The sequence below is a fragment of the Prosopis cineraria genome, unplaced genomic scaffold (genome assembly GCF_029017545.1).
Source record: "Prosopis cineraria cultivar Desert tree isolate PC_DT_omini unplaced genomic scaffold, ASM2901754v1 PC12, whole genome shotgun sequence".
Taxonomy (NCBI): domain Eukaryota; kingdom Viridiplantae; phylum Streptophyta; class Magnoliopsida; order Fabales; family Fabaceae; genus Prosopis; species Prosopis cineraria.
In genome coordinates this window covers 40,604,212-40,621,072 of record NW_026555343.1, presented here as the reverse complement: position 1 = coordinate 40,621,072, position 16,861 = coordinate 40,604,212, and the positions used below count along the sequence as shown (strand labels likewise).

The window sequence follows — 16,861 nt, the reverse complement described above, 5'->3', positions numbered from 1 at the left end:
AATTATAAAAAATATTCAATACCTAGTATTCTGAACCCTGCCAGGCTTTTAAAAAAATTTATACATTATAGACTGGATGGAGTAATAACATAGAGTATGCTCGTATATGTATATATTTTGGTTATCGAGTTGGTGCATTTGTATTTAATAGAACAAAAACTTTCGCTTCAGAGAGAGTCATGAAGAAAGCTGGCAATACTTTGATTGATTTCTATAAACACATGACTTCAATATAAAAACTCAGAAATTAAATCCTGTTTTTAAAATACACTATACTCCTATTTAATTATTAAAAAATATAATTAGCATGACCAATTTTTATCATAAACTATCACCGTTAACCACATGCAACCATCATTATCAGCCTATTTTTAATTCTAAAATTATTTTTAAATTAATATAATGAAATAAATTTTCATTTTGTTTTGTTTTGTTTTATTTTGAAGAACAATCATAAAAAGTTGTATTAAAAAATAATTTTAAAAAACAAAAAAATGGAAACATTAATCAAATTGGCTCTAATTGACTAGAACCAAAGTATTTAATTCATAACTTCCAGAACTCTTATCTATGGGTTTCCTCCAATTAAATTCCACAAATTACAGTTTTTATATTTTTAAAAATAAAAAACTCATTTAGATAAGTGTTTTGGATTTAATTATTTTCAAAAGTGTTTTATTTTTTATTTTTCTTATTTTCAAAATCTCCTGCATTTGATTATTGGAAAATATAGTTAATTTAACCAATTTATATCATAGACCACCACTAATAACCCCTTGCAATTATCACTATTGGAATATTTTTAAATTTTTAAATTATTTTTAAATTGACATAACCAAACATATTTCATTTTGTTTTTTTAAAATAATTCCAAAAACTATATTATAAAATAGTCTCTAAGAACAAAAAAATGAAAATAAAAACCATACATGCATGCCCTTAGATTTTAATTTTCATACCATGAAGCTTCAAATGCGCATCCTGCTGCACACTTTTGTCGGTTTGATCTGTTAAACGTCGCAAAATGTTCCTATCCTCCAGCAGTAGCAGGGTGAAAATGTGTACCAAAATAAAATCTAATTATAAGATGAACAAATGCTTACTGACAAATAATTAGTCTGTAGTATTTGAGAAGAAAGTTGAATTTTGATTATTGGTTGATTGGTACTTTAATCTAGAGGTTTCATTTCACGTTAGAAAAAATTAAAACTATAATTTTCACAAGAATAAGTGATTTTCATCATGAAATCATATATATTAGTGGCTTCCAACAACTTAGAACCACATGTATAAATATAATGGGATTGTTTCATGAACATGGTGGTGGTGGCTCTAGCATGCTCTCCCGTGTTCAAATCATTATTGGGCAGATAGTGATAGATGATAAAGCAAGAGTACTATACAATGCACATACATTAAGATGATGTAATAAGGAGTCTGTCCTTGATTAATTACTAAAGTTCAAGAGATATATGGCCAAGACAACAGGTTGAAGAGAAGTGCCACTTTATATGCTAAGCTCTTACTTCATATTTTAGGTTCCACTTGCTTACAATGTGTCTTGATCTGGATTGATGGATCGTGATTTGGACATTGTCCTCAGGTCATAATATGTATCTTTTAATTATAGTTACATACAATATATTAGGGCAAAAAACAATTTCTTTTTTCTTTTTGATAACAAGGGAAAAAAAAACACGATTTCACGTGTGAAAAAGTTGTCATAATTCCGCGTCATTTTCCTTGAATGCATGATGTCAATGGTAACTAATAATTTAACTTGTGTGATTTTAAGTGCAGCACACAGGCAGTGGCCAAAAAAAAAGTGCAACACATAGATAATTTTAGTTTTATCAGTTGCATGTGAGCTTATTTCATGTAAATTAAAATATAATAGAGTTCATGCAGGTAATCTGATTACCATATTTGAATTCCCTTTTTGATATTTATTTGAGAACTAAAAAAAGGCTAACAATATTTCTGCAAATGCTCTTTGAGCTTGAAGGTATATATGCTCTGATCAACTCTTAAATTCAATTCGCCTAAACTTTCCTATATAAAAGAAAAAAAAGAAGAAGAAGCCCTGACAATTACATACGTTAGAGTAAATTATAGATGAACTGGACACACATCTAGAAGGGAAAGTACAACATTATTTATAGGCTATAGCTTGTAAATAGTATGGCTCTTGGTTATAGCATATTTGCTCTTAAAGTATTTTTTAAGGAACGCATAATATCCTAAAATATTTGTTATTACACTTTTACCCTTCAAGTAATTAAATCAGAATATTTTCTATCTTGACATGTGTCTTGTGGGCCCCATGTCACAAAATGCTCCAATTTAATGGATGTTGGTGAGGAGTTAACGTTAGGGTAGAGAATGCTTTGATTTAATTATTTTAGGGGCAAAATTGTTATGATAAATATTTTAGATATTAGGTGCTTTTTGGAGAATATTTCAAAGATAAAAATGCACATTTATTCTAACATACACTTTCCATATACTCCTTTCGTTTTTATCTATAAGAGAAAAAAAATCATATCACACATTTTAAAAATAATAATTATGTCTAAAAATAAAAAAAGAACTAAAATGCCCTATATTAATTAACATGAGCATGCATTAATTATTTTTCATTAATATAAATTATGAGGGGTGATTTATGAAATGTATAATAAATGATTATTAAAATAAGTGATTTTGTTTATATAAAAAAATAAAAAGTGATAATTTCTCTTGCAAAAAAAAAGAGGAGGGAGTATAGTTTTAAAGGATCAATCATATTATTTATAGTAACTTATATGATTTTTATAAAGTTTATAAATATCATATATAAAAGACTAAAGGATATATATATATATATATATATACACTCCTTCTATTATAAAATATAAGATATTTTTAACTAAATTTCACCCTCAATAAAATAATTACTTGTCTTTAAATAAACTTTATTTTCATATTTACTCTATTTAATAGGTGTTTCACCTTAAAAAATATATGAAGTGATCTATTTAATAGGGACACTTTTGAAAAAGATAATGATTATACTTTAGAAGACTAAAAATATCTTATATTTTTAATATTTAATTTGTCAAAAAATGTTTCATATTTTTAAATTTATAGTAACTTATATGATTTTTTATAAAGTTTATAAATATCATATATAAAAGACTAAAGGATATATATATATACACTCCTTCTATTATAAAATATAAGATATTTTTAACTAAATTTCACCCTCAATAAAATAATTACTTGTCTTTAAATAAACTTTATCTTTTCATATTTACTCTATTTAATAGGTGTTTCACCTTAAAAAATATATGAAGTGATCTATTTAATAGGGACATTTTTAAAAAACATAATAATTATACTTTAAAAGACTAAAAATACCTTATATTTTTTAATATTTAATTTGTTAAAAATGTTTCATATTTTTAAACAGATGAAGTATATAATCTGAATTTCTTTCTCGATATATATATATATATATATATTATGACTAGAAAAGGGTCGTCCTCGTCAATGCAATATTTGAATCGTTGCTCCCATAACTTTTATAAATACACTAGACAGTGCATTTGTGTTTTACATAAATTTGAGAACAGTAATTCTACAAAACTTGTGTGTGTGTGTGTGTATGCATGTATGTATATATCGAATTAGCTATATATTCATGAAAGACGGAAGATGATTACGTACACGTACGTAGAGAACTCTATGGCAATCGATCACACACTCACTTCATTATTATGGTAGTTTTCTTGAGTCGAAACGATGGATTATATTGCTAAGATGAAAAGAGACCCTACTGTAACTTGGAAGCTGAAAAACATACACTTTAGAATAATCCTTCCTTCTCGTACCATTTATAAATCACTTTTTATATATTTTATTAAAAAACACATTAAAATTCATTAACTTCCTTTAAAAATTTAATAAATTTTATATTTTGTAAGTACATATAATTTAACAACGCATGCACTTTATCTCACCAACATTTCCTTCTATCTCCGTCTTGTAAATAATATCAGAGGAGGTCTTTAGATTGATGTAGAAGGTGCGAGGGAGCTCTATAGCTTTTGGATTTTGACAGCAGCAGAATGTAGCAAGGGAAGAAGAAAACAAAGAGAACTGTGACGGGCTGGGTGACGAGAATGGAAGATGGGAACAGAAATCCGATGCACACAAATCATATGTGTAACGAAATGGAGCAGGAAAAGTGTTACACGAAAGTGAGCAGGCATGAAGGGATAGGGTTGGTCGAGTCTCGTTTCGGATCTCGTCATGCATAAGAACGAGGACGTGCGACAACGTTGAGATCCAAGAGCCGCGTGGTAATGTCGTTTACTCGCCGGACACGATGTCCCTGTTCCGGATTTGATTACCTGCTCCAACTTGTGCAGTTGCACTTTAAAATACTATTGCTTTTGTGTTTCATGGGCTCCATAGAACAGGAGCTAGGTTGTAAGATGGAACTGCTCCAGATCATTCAACAACATATCATCAATGGCACTCATCTGTGTGGATTATAGTGCTGATAGATCCACTCAATCGCCACACGTCCCTTTTCTCTTCATCAAGTTTGCCATTTTAGACTTGTACTTTTATGTGTGTGTGTGTGTATCTGCTCTTATGATTATATAATTAACTTTCAAATATAATTTGTGTTTTGTACTCCCTTTGTTCAATATGCCATTAATTAAGGCTTTTTTAAACATACCCTTAATTATGGGTGTACCCTTGATCCTTATTGTAGTTTGACTTTTGGAAAGATTTTTTGGTAATTAATATGAGACATTTGATAGGATATTAATTATATTTTTTAATATTATCGCTATCTAAATTCATTAATGCAAATTTGAAAACAAATTTATTTAAATAGGGGTAAAATTAAAAGTTTATCATATGTTCATATAATTTAATAACTTAACCACTTCTACTTGGTTCCAATGAGGTAGTTAGATATGTTTTATAATAGAGATCAAATGGAGTAATTAATAGGATTTTTTTAATTTGAGACACTCTATTAAATAAGATAGTAAACATGTTAAATGGTGTATAATTTTAAAGACAATTAATTAAAATATCTTATAATATTGAAAACATAAAGAATATTGATTAATTACGCTTTTAGTGGGGTAGTATTTGGAAGGTTAGCCCTAATTATATGCACAGCCAGGTTGAATATTATATGGCCTTTAACCCATGAAATTATTTTATAATAATTAAAAAATGTGATAGGTTTAATTTCACTCGCATTTTATATTTGAAAGCGTAGAAACCGAAATTTTGGAGAATTTGAGAATAATAAATAATTAAAGTACGTTAAAAATGAAGTATGGATATAATACCAAAAAAAAATACAAAATGTAGTGTGCAAGGAGATATAGATAACATGGATATGTAGAACACAATAAAGAATTACTAGTTCATCCGCCTTCACGGTCTATAATTTTTTTTTTTAATGAGAGTCATTTTCAAAAGTGACAACAAATATTGAAATGTTTTTAACAAACTCGAATTAATTTTAATAAATTATATTGATATGTATAAAATATTCAAAATTGACTTGATTCGAAGCACAAGCTTCTGTTCCAGGAAATGGCCTTTTGTATATTTCTCTCGGGACACATATGTATGTCGTAAATTTTCAAACCATGGATGCTGTTTGCAACATGCTATTTAAGAAACTAATCTCTTGCCAATTATTTTGATTATTGCTATTATTATTGGACACAACGCACATGCAATCGACCACTACACTGGCCGCCTGAATGTCTAATGCTAGATTTCTCTTGTATTGTTTTAGAGTAAAGATTTTCTGAATCTTTGGATTTCAAACTCGAGGCGTGAATTGTGCGAGGAAGGTTTGAGAAGAAAGAAGAAAACCAAGGTAGTTAAAATAATTAATGGACAGAAACAAGCACGATTTTCGCGGTTACATATCTTTGGACGAAAATCATATAAAAATAAGCCCCGGGCAAGTATGATTATGGAAGATCAAATCCCTTAAACTTCCCATTTGCCAACAAATCTCTTTAACTTGGACCACTCACAAATTGGGATTTGTGTTCAATGAGCCAGCTCAATCTCATGTGTAATTTAATTTATTTTTTATTCTATTTTATATTTATTGTTGTATAATAATGGGGAGTGATGTAAGGGAGCTCATCAGGAAGATGGTTAAGGAATGAATATAAAGGCAATGGATCAAGACTACGAATTGTATCCAGTAGTAGGAGTTAATATTTCATAATATAGCAAATTAAAGTTTGAATTCATTGAAAAAGATGCTTACATTTAATACCTAATCATATTTCAAATATGATTAATTTTAATAAAAGCATACTTATAAACAATACAACAACAATAACAAACAACAAGCCTTTATCCCACTAGGTGGGGTCGGCTACATGGATTGCAAGACGCCATTGTGCTCTATCATTTATCAAGCTTTTAGAAATATTATTAATTAAGAGATCACGTTCAACAACTTCCAAGAGTGTTCTCCTAGGCCTTCCTCTACCTCTCTTAATCGGACTCAAAGTTATATGTTCCACTCTTCTCACTGATGCCTCCCTTGGTCTTCTTTGTATATGCCCAAACCATCTCAACCGATTTTCTACCATTTTTTCCTCAATAGGTGCCACCCTCACTTTTTCGCGTATGTGCTCATTTCGAATTTTATCTTTATGTGTATGTCCGCACATCCATCGTAACATTCTCATCTCTGCTACTCCAACTTTATGCTCTTGCTGTCCCGTTAGAGCCCAGCATTCACTACTATATAACATTGCCGGTCTGATAGCCATACTTATAAACAATAAAAAAAAAATATGGTGGATTGAGATGAACAGATAGGCAAGTCCCAGAAAGAAAGAGGTTTACCAAATGGGAAGCCATGTGGGCTTGATTTTGTTTTTGGCCAAATGTGGGCTTGATTGAAAGAACGTATCTTCATTCATGTTCCCAGTCATTTTTATTACCATTTTAATCACCCTTAAAGGCATTATTTGTTGCTAAACGATGAACATATAGATGGTTTCTCAAATAATTTATTTTATATTACCAACCATATAGATTTGTTTATTCTATCAAATAAAAGTTTAAGTGAATTATTTTTCGATGGTTCACCAAAATTGGATATACTCACAAGCTCAAATAACATTTAAATATGTATTTATAAATTATCCATCAATAAAATTCCTACATCCAGTGCTTAAGAAGTATTTATAGATTGTCCATCAATAAAATTCTTATATCCATGATGTGCGACTTAAATTTACAATCTTTTTTTATCAATTGAATTAATCTTGGGCATTTAATATATAGATTTAGATCCTATTATAAGGCGCTAACATTGCCATCAAAAGCAACGAGGAAGCTGCCCTTGAACCTAAGTGAATTGGGCCAAGGTATGGGCTTGAGCCCAAAACAAATTTTTAGGATCGAAAATCTAAGTTAGCAACTGAGGTAGGCTTTGACCTTGATATTGAATTTTGTTACAGAAGCCCAAAGACTGTATGTGAAGATGACATGAACCTGGTCCTAGCCTGAACAAAATATGAATTTTGATGGAGCTCGCCCATGCCTGTATACTACAATTTTGTATATTTAGAATTTAGAATTTAGAATTTAGGGCTTTGCACTCTTGTGCGCAAGAAAGGGTCTGTAAGTTCAGGTTAAGTTGGGACATTCTGTGCCATGGCAGCTTTTTTGTACGTGGAAGGCCGTAAGTTCAATCTGATTTATAATTTTAACTTTGATATTTGCTCTTGTAATTTACAAAAAAAAAAAAAAAGTTGCACTCGTCATTCATTGCTTGCTTACACTATGGACATAGTTTTGATGCATGAATTAAAGTTTCTTCAACAAAAGATTTTGTTGAGAATAAAGATTTATTCAATTCACAAAAATGCGACTTACACTTGGAATGAGTTTTTAACACTGAGCTAGCTATAGTCTAGAGCACAACTTATTTAAATTTTTACCCAAAAAAAAAAAACCTATATCCATGTTTACTTATAGTCTATATAATATGATGTGGTGTTTACTGAACTAATTATTATTCATTAGAATGTTGACTTGTGAGATGCATAACATAAATTGTCGACCAGTAAGTCACGCATGTGTCATCTAAATGCAAACTCTTGATTTCACAGGGGTAGAATTCATTGACACGACAATTATAATTACCGATAAAATAAATATTATAATAAATTAATATGGACAAATAAATCATGTAATCATATAAAAAAATAAATCATGTTATCCAATGTAGGCTATATTTATCAAATTCTACCATTATTCATAAAAATTAACTTCTTAAAAAATCATAACAAAATTGATGATTTATTTTTTAAAAAAGACGCATAATTATGGTAATCAAGTTCCAAGTTACCACCTTCATTCTAAATATAGAAGAAAATAACTAATTCATATAAGTTAAGAAAGTTGATTACTGATTGGGCATGATAATTATGTATAAAAATAAAAAATTAAATTAAATTATTCTTGTAATTAATAAAATAAATTTGTCTAATAAAAATACATATTAATTTTATGACAAATTTTAATAAACGTTCAATTTTACTTATAAATGAAATCAAAGAGAAACATGTACTTCCTATGTTTAAAAATATAAAATATTTTTAATCGAATTTCACCTTCAATAAAGTAATTACTTATTTTTAAATTAATCATATCTTTTCATATTTATCCATATTAAACACGCTATAATAAATATAAAGTTATTATTAATAAAAATATTTTAAAAAAATAATAATTACATCTTAAATATTAAAAATATTTTATATTTTTTAATATATAATTTTTTTAAAAATATTTTATATTTTTAAATGGTAACTCGTTGCCATGAACCATTTTTTAGCGAATTGTTGTCAATTCTGAATAAACGACACCGTTTTACTTGCTTAAGCAGCGTGTGCCAGTGCCAGACTTGTTTCCAATCGCGATCGCGGTCTCAAAGCTGAAGGGTAAATCATAAATGTTTCTGCGCTGCTCTTCGAGTTCGAGTTCGAGTTAGAGTTCGTCGTCTTCGGTCTGAAACACGAAGACTGAGTCACCGCACTAAGTACCTTAACCATGAGTCGAGGAAGTGGAGGAGGATACGATCGTCATATTACTATTTTCTCTCCCGAAGGTCGTCTCTTCCAAGTGGGTATGGAACTTCTACTGCCTCCAACTCATGCTGTAGTTTTATTCTGATTTGGGGCTTCATATTTCAATACAAAGGAACAATGTTTTACGATTTAGAACCTCTTCATATTGGCTCAATTAAAAAAAAAAATTTCTCGAACTTCTGTTGTTGATTTCTTTTTCAAGTTTTAGCCTGAAGAGTTTTTAATTATTGACTGCGGGTTTTCTAAATGCCAAAATAGAGTATGCTTTTAAGGCTGTTAAGTCTGCTGGTATTACCTCAATTGGCGTCCGAGGGAAGGATTCCGTCTGTGTTGTTACCCAGAAAAAGGTTCCGGTGAGTGCGTTACGCCATTTGTGGCTGCTTTGGGTATTTGTGCAAGCTGTGAGTCTAAATTGGTTTAAATGAATAATTTTCCGCAGGACAAGCTCTTGGATCAGACAAGTGTTACTCATCTATTTCCCATCACAGAGTACCTTGGTTTATTGGCAACTGGGATAACAGGTCAGACTGAGTTAATTGAGGTGTTTGAAATTCATACTCTCAACAGAATGACTTTGTCGTGGGTATTCTAGAAAACGTCACTGGAAACGTTGCATTTGGAGCAGGCTTGACTTTATGAGATGTTGACATGATTCTTTGTTGTATAATAGAACTTTAATATGAGAAGTAACATTTACATTATTCTTTTAATATATCTTGAACGAAAAGAAATTTTGGCATTCAGAGCTCACGCTTACTTCATCATGCTACTTCCCAGCTGATGCTAGGACGCTGGTTCAGCAAGCAAGGAATGAAGCAGCCGAGTTTCGCTTTACATATGGATATGAGATGCCTGTCGATGTGTTGGCCAAATGGTAAGTTGTTTACTTTTAAAGAAGATAATCAGTTACAATTGCTTTGCACTCATTAATTCGTTTAATTTCTGTAATTCATATGGCCTTTTTTTTTTTTTTTGTACTGACAAATGTTTACCGCACCCTGACTTTGTGGTATTCACATATTATACAACGGAACAGTACATAAGAATATTTCCAGTATCCTTCAAATATGTAGTGTCTAAACCGGGTGTTTTGAATATTCCATTCTGTATGCAAAATGTTGTTTGCACAAATTCTGGTGCAACCACTGGCATCTTGTGTGCTGGGATTTTGCTGAAGCTCTTGTTGCTTTCCTTCATAATAGGTAGGCTGACAAACCCCAAAATAGCTTCCATATTTACTTCTTGCGGCAATTTTTTTTTTTTTTGGATAAAGAGAGCATTTCTGGCTGCAATTTTACTTTTGGATAGCTATAAGCTTGTTAGGCGTCACCTTTTTCTTTGGTCACTGGGTGTGGATCCACTGTGCCATATATTGGTTGTCTGATGATTGAGATTCTCTGATTGAATGGCATATCAAACTTTTGCTGCTCTCAGTTGGTCATGGCATCATACATTACCCTTATTTCTTTGATATGATTGAAGAATTCATGGGCAGCATAATTTAGTCCTTATGTTGGCTGCCAGGTTGATTTCTTTTATGCATAACAGCATAGGATAATATGGGCGGTTGCAAGTTGCAATAAATCAGTTTTTTATTTTTACTTTTTTATTTTTATGCTTTGGACCTTGACATTGATTGTGATAATTTTTTTAATGGATAATTTATTTGAATTATAACATTGGAGTTAGATTTTGACACATTACCAATACATCTATCTGACCATTGTTGGAAATTATTGTTTCCTAGGATTGCTGACAAGTCACAGATCTACACTCAGCATGCTTACATGAGACCGCTTGGAGTAGGTTTGTTTTTCATCCTTCTCGTTGAAAGGAAGGGGATAAAATCTCTTTTGAGAAAGATTTAATCATCAAATTAAGCTTGGTCAGATTATTATTGTTAATTTTTTGAGGTTCCCAACCCCTCTTCTCGTATGAAAATATATATAGGCTTCCTGTAAAACCAAAAGATAAGATACAACTGAACCCATGTTGACCAAATAAAAAAAATTTTGAACTCTTTTCACAAAAAAATAAATAATTATTGAAAGCAAATAAATATGCTTTTTAATTGTAAAAGTAATAATCTTACAATCAAATGCTTGAAGGCACTTTAGTTTTATTTGGTTTTAGGGAAGTTCTATGTGTATTTTTTTCATAAAGTAGGGGAGAGTCATGTAATTAAGCCATCTTTGGGAGGGAATAGAGTAATTTGCACTGTATTTTACTTAAAGTTCTCATTATTGATGTTGGTTTCTTGTTTTTTATTTCCATTCTGTTGCATTTTGAAGTTGCTATGGTCTTGGGTATTGATGAAGAATATGGACCTCGACTTTATAAATGTGATCCAGCTGGTCATTACTTTGGTCACAAGGTACATTTGAGATCATCTTGCTTTATAATTATACTGATGTTAGATATACTGTGGACTGTGGTGCAAGAAGACACAAAGATATGCTAAGGATATCTTTAACACCATAGAGCTTGCGATGGAATTCCTTATTGCTAATATTACCCTGCACTCAATGACATGTATAGGATGGGTATTGCTAGATGAGGCAAAAATAGTATCAATGATTAACATTTTTTGCTTATACTTTGGCAAAGTTGTTCATTTTGTATCTGTGCAATTGATATACCGGAATTAAATTGTGGTATTGATGAAGGTATGGTTAGTGAAAGAGGAAACAATTTATTTATATATTTATTTTTTAGAATAGAATTTCTAAAGCTGGGTTATACAGTGGAGACGGTAGACATAGTGAAATTTTTTAATAATTATTGTTAGTAAAATTATTCTCACAATCTCAAACTAAAAATAAATTTGAGTTGTTATGATGATGGAGGGAATATCTCTATAATGATAGAGCACAATAACATCGTGCAATACATGTAACTGAACCCACTTAGTGGGATAAGGTTTGTTGTTGTTGTTATGATGATAGACTCTGTTATAAAGTATTAAATTATTAGCTGGGTCATATGGTCCATTGTCCCCATTTCACTTATCCTTATCTGGAACGGAAGCTATTTTCTCCATATATTTCCTTTTCAGGTTTCCCCATTTCTAGTCTAGGTCTTGTAAATGCACCTTGTGGTCAGTCTCTGAATAATCAAATGATGTCCTCCTTGTTTCATTGCTACATTACACATTGATAGATACTTCGGCTTGGGTTTAATTCTTTGCATGTATGTGCTTGGAGACGGCTTAATTTTTTTGTTGGGATATATGATGTTTTCAGGCCTCCAGTGCTGGATTAAAAGAGCAAGAGGCAATTAATTTCTTGGAAAAAAAGATGAAGAATGATCCTTCATTTACCTATGAAGAGACAGTACAGGTATTGTTGCATTTTAAGATGATTTAGGTTTGAGTTTTGAATGGGCACATTGAATTGCCTGAGAAGTGGACCATCAGATTCCTTCTAATTCCTGTTTTGTGGGGCCACGCATGAGTAATGGATTTTTAGGTTCTTTGATCTTCTCTAGAATTATAATTATAAAGTTCTGCCTGTTTTACGCACTTACTTGATATGATCTATCGATGAGCTACCTTTTGTTGGGTTGATCTCTGCCATGCTTTGACTGGAAACTTGTGTCTTTTTCCCTGAGATGTATTAGTTAGTTAGTTGCATATATTCTTTTTGTTCTATTGAGGCTTGAGACTTGACATTGAGTGAATTTGGTAATTCCATATTTCAATTTGCCTCCTTGTCTACTCATTTTAATTAGTTTGTTATTTTATCACAAATTTGCTTTCCTGGAATAGCTTTTAGGTTTATTAACTTGGAAGGTGCTACTAAACATGAATACGCTTGAATGCTGAAAATCTGATTAGTACTTGTTGAAAGGCAGAAAGAGTGGAAATTTGCAAGTGGATTTTGAGATGAATCATTTCAGTTTTAAATGTTTTCCTAATGATGCCTGTACCGAGCGAAATTTTGTTTTGTCTGCCTGAATAATGATATGAAGGATCTAGCAACAATGCTTCTAGCCATATCACTGAGATGGTGAAGTAACCACTTTTAGGTTCTCATCAAATTTGTTCATTTTCTTTTTGAATGAATATTTGTTTCATGTGAAATACTTTTCCTTTATCACAAAGACTCAATCATTTCATTTTTTGAATATTACATGGTATCCTCAACAGCATGAATACAGGATTTTAACTGTTATTTTGATTTGATGAACCAATCTCATAATTAGCTTATTTCATTTGTACAAACTGGATTTTCTTCACAAGATTTTGCAGAATGCTTTATAATAATTTAAGATGCGATGATTTTAATGGAATCTCTCGTTACTATGTAGATAAGAGTAAATTCTTTCTTTTGTGCTATAATAGCAGTTCTGTTATTGTTTCTGCTGGGATCTGTTTTTAATGATGCTTTTGTTGTATTTATAGACTGCTATATCGGCACTGCAATCTGTTCTGCAGGAGGATTTTAAGGCCACTGAAATTGAGGTACTTAATATTCTTTTCTTCTTTACTTGCATTATAGCATGTGACACCGTGGTAGTCAAAGTATGGTAAATGATCTTTTTTCTCCCTGGATAATCTCAAGGCTGAGTTAGTCCCTGGAGAGTTTTAATTAATGTATTTCTTTGCTATCAAATCAGAAGATAACGGTGAGTTAATTGTGCTTCATCTTCAATGGAAGGGAATGGATTGCTGTGGTGCTGCCTATTGATGAATTTTACAAGTGACTACCACGTTATTTCAATTTGATGATAACTCTATTCTTCTGACTTGAGAGGCTTCTTTTCCCATTTTGAGCTGGATTGTAGTTTTGCAATGGTGACTGAAAGAAATTTGCGTTCCCAACTTTCTCACTGCTCAACTGGTTTTACCCTTTTGAATGTTCTTGACTTCTGTTCCTCACGTTCTTTATTGCTTCTAATTAGCCGAAGTGAATATCCCTTGCCTGTAGTTAGTGTGTGTGTGTGTTGCGTGCGCACAAGCCATGCGTGTATATGCATGTGCACGTGCTTGCGTGTACCCCTACATGTGCGGGTGCACGTGTGCACGCTATAATATTTTGTTGATTATTAGGGGAAAATTGCCTTTTATATTTGATTCATCTATCTGTATGGCAGTAATATTGTATTATATGCATTTTGCAGGTAGGAGTAGTGCAAAAGGAAAATCCAAAGTTCAGGGTTTTATCCACGGAGGAGATCGATGAACACTTGACTGCTATTAGTGAGCGTGACTGATTTCTAAGTGATCTTTACATGTGAACAATATTCATGGTTTTTTTTTATGTTAGTTTAAATCTTAATGATCGAACATGTCAGTGGTTTCATGTTACCTGAGCTGCCCGATGTCACTGCTACATTGAGCTGGAAGTGAAAGATAGTAAGTTTTGTTTGAATATATTGAATATTTCATGCTGGTCCTATGAGTGTTTTAAGTTTCAAAGAAATTTTAGCTAGTGTCGCCCGAGGTGGCATTTTGGTAGGTGCTCACAATAGTAAAATGAAATAAGAGAAATAAATCTACTAGGAGGGTATAAAACAAGAATTTCATTCTATATTTCTCTCAATAGTCATGCTTGCGAGAATATTCAAAGAGTTTGAAAGACTAATTTATTAATTCATGATATGTTAGCTTTTAAGTTGCTAGTCATATTTATAAAGTTAAATACAATAAAATATTAAATAAAATCTAGATAACTGGATAACTAAATAGATTCTCCTAAAATTCGAAATACTAAAAAAATCCAAATATCTAAAATACTGAATTAAATCTAACAACTAAATAAAATCTAGGAAAATTTAGATAAAAACTAAATAAAGGAAAATGCTAAATAAAATACTGAATCAAATAATATATCTTAATTATCTTAATTTATCTTATTTTATCTTTTGATGTTTCTTTCTTGAATAATTTTCATGGGCATGTTATCTGGAATCTTATCATTACCTCACCCTTGAAAACTCAACTTGTCCTCAAGTTGAAAAGAGGGGAATTAAACATGCAAGAGGTTGTAGTCCTCCCAGCTTGCTTCCTCCATAGGTCGCCCATGCCATTCCACCAATAGCTCAAGCGAATGATGATAGGTCCAACGATGATCTAAGACTTGAGGGGGCCTCACATGTAACTCAAAATCAGTCGATAATGGTAAAGAAGCTGGTGTAATTGGCGCCTCCATTCCATACGCCAAGCATAAAAGAGATACATGAACAATAGGATGAACACGAGCATCTGCAGGAAGTTCCAACTCATAGGCCACCTTTCCAATCCTTCGAATAATCTTGTAAGGACTAAAGAAGCGAGATGATAATTTTTCAAACTTCCTCTTGGTCAGTGATTGTTGATGAAAGGGCTATACTCGTAGCCACATTACATCACCCACGGCATACTCAACTTCTCTTCGACATTTGTCAGCATAAGCCTTCATTCGGTCCTAAACCTTGCGTAAATCATCCTTGAAGAGTTTGAGCATTGCATCTCTAGTCTTTAGTTGATCTTCCAATTTAGCTACAATGGTTTTACCCCTGATATAAGGACATAAGGGCGGAGGATCTCTTCCATATACTAGCTTAAAAGGAGAATGTTTGGTTGATGTATGATGACCTGTGTTGTAGGAGTATTCAGCCCAGTAAAGAAACTCGTGCCATGATTTAGGTTGCTCATGTGCAAAACATCGCAGATAGGCTTTAAGACAGCGGTTAACCACCTTTGTCTGACCATAAGTTTGGGGATGGTATGCAGTACTCATTTTTAATTTGGTTTGGCTTAATCTGAATAATTCTTGCCAAAAAGAGCTCATGAAGATAGGGTCCCTATTAGATACTATTGAGCGAGGCACCCCATGTAACCTGACAATTTCCTCATAAGAGATTGTGGCCACTTTTTTGGCAGTATATGGATGCGCAAGAGCAAGGAAATAGGCATACTTACTCAAATGATCTACTATTACCAAGATGATTTTAAAACCTCCTGACTTAAGGAGACTAGTGATAAAATCAAGTAAGATATCCTCCTAAATTTGGGAAGGTATGGGTAAGGGTTGCAAAAGTCCTTCTAGTGCCAAAGTTTGATACTTATTTTATTGACAAGTGGCACAATGCCTCACATATGTCTTTACATTGGCCTTCATGGTAGGCCAATAAAAGTTCTTTGATATTCGCTTGAATGTTTTAAGAAAACCACTGTGTCCCCCAACTGTAGTCAAGTGGGCTTCTACTAGTAACTTCGGTCGTAGTTAGGATGAGTAGGGAATGACTACTTTGTGGTCATAAAAGAGTTTTTGATCAACCAAGTGAAATCTAAGTCGAGATGACGGATCTTTCTGTAAGTCCTACATTATTTCCTTAGTGAAGGGATCTAATGCTAATTCAGAGATAAGGACATGAAGCTTTGTAGCAAAAGGGATTGCCAACTGAAAAAAATCTGCATGTTGTGGTTGTCGTGATAATGCATCAGCTCCCTTATTTTCCACTCTTGCCTTGTGGATGATAGTAAAATTAAATGGTAAAAGCTTAATGATTAACCTTTGTTGGGTGTTGGTGGTAATGCGTTGTTGTAGCAAATATTGAAGACCAGCGTGATCTGTTCTGATAAAAAAATGCCTTTTAAGGAGGTAATGGCGCCATTTTTGTATTACAAGAACTAACGCTGGGAGTTCACGATCATAAGTGGATTTGAAGCAATTAGAGAATGAAAATCCTTTATTAAAGTAAGTAATGGGATGGTTGTTTTGAAG

General features: G+C 31.9%; 1 protein-coding gene across 1 annotated transcript; it reads left to right on the top strand.

The window, feature by feature from the left end:
* Positions 1–8,967: 8,967 nt before the first annotated feature.
* On the top strand, positions 8,968–14,544 carry LOC129287720 (proteasome subunit alpha type-6). The gene is made up of 9 exons (XM_054923945.1): positions 8,968–9,190; positions 9,411–9,505; positions 9,592–9,673; positions 9,930–10,026; positions 10,900–10,958; positions 11,444–11,526; positions 12,395–12,490; positions 13,555–13,614; positions 14,274–14,544. Exons 1-9 carry the CDS (start codon positions 9,115–9,117, stop codon positions 14,364–14,366), a joined length of 741 nt encoding a protein of 246 aa, XP_054779920.1. The 5' UTR covers positions 8,968–9,114; the 3' UTR covers positions 14,367–14,544.
* The last annotated feature ends 2,317 nt before the right edge of the window (positions 14,545–16,861 follow it).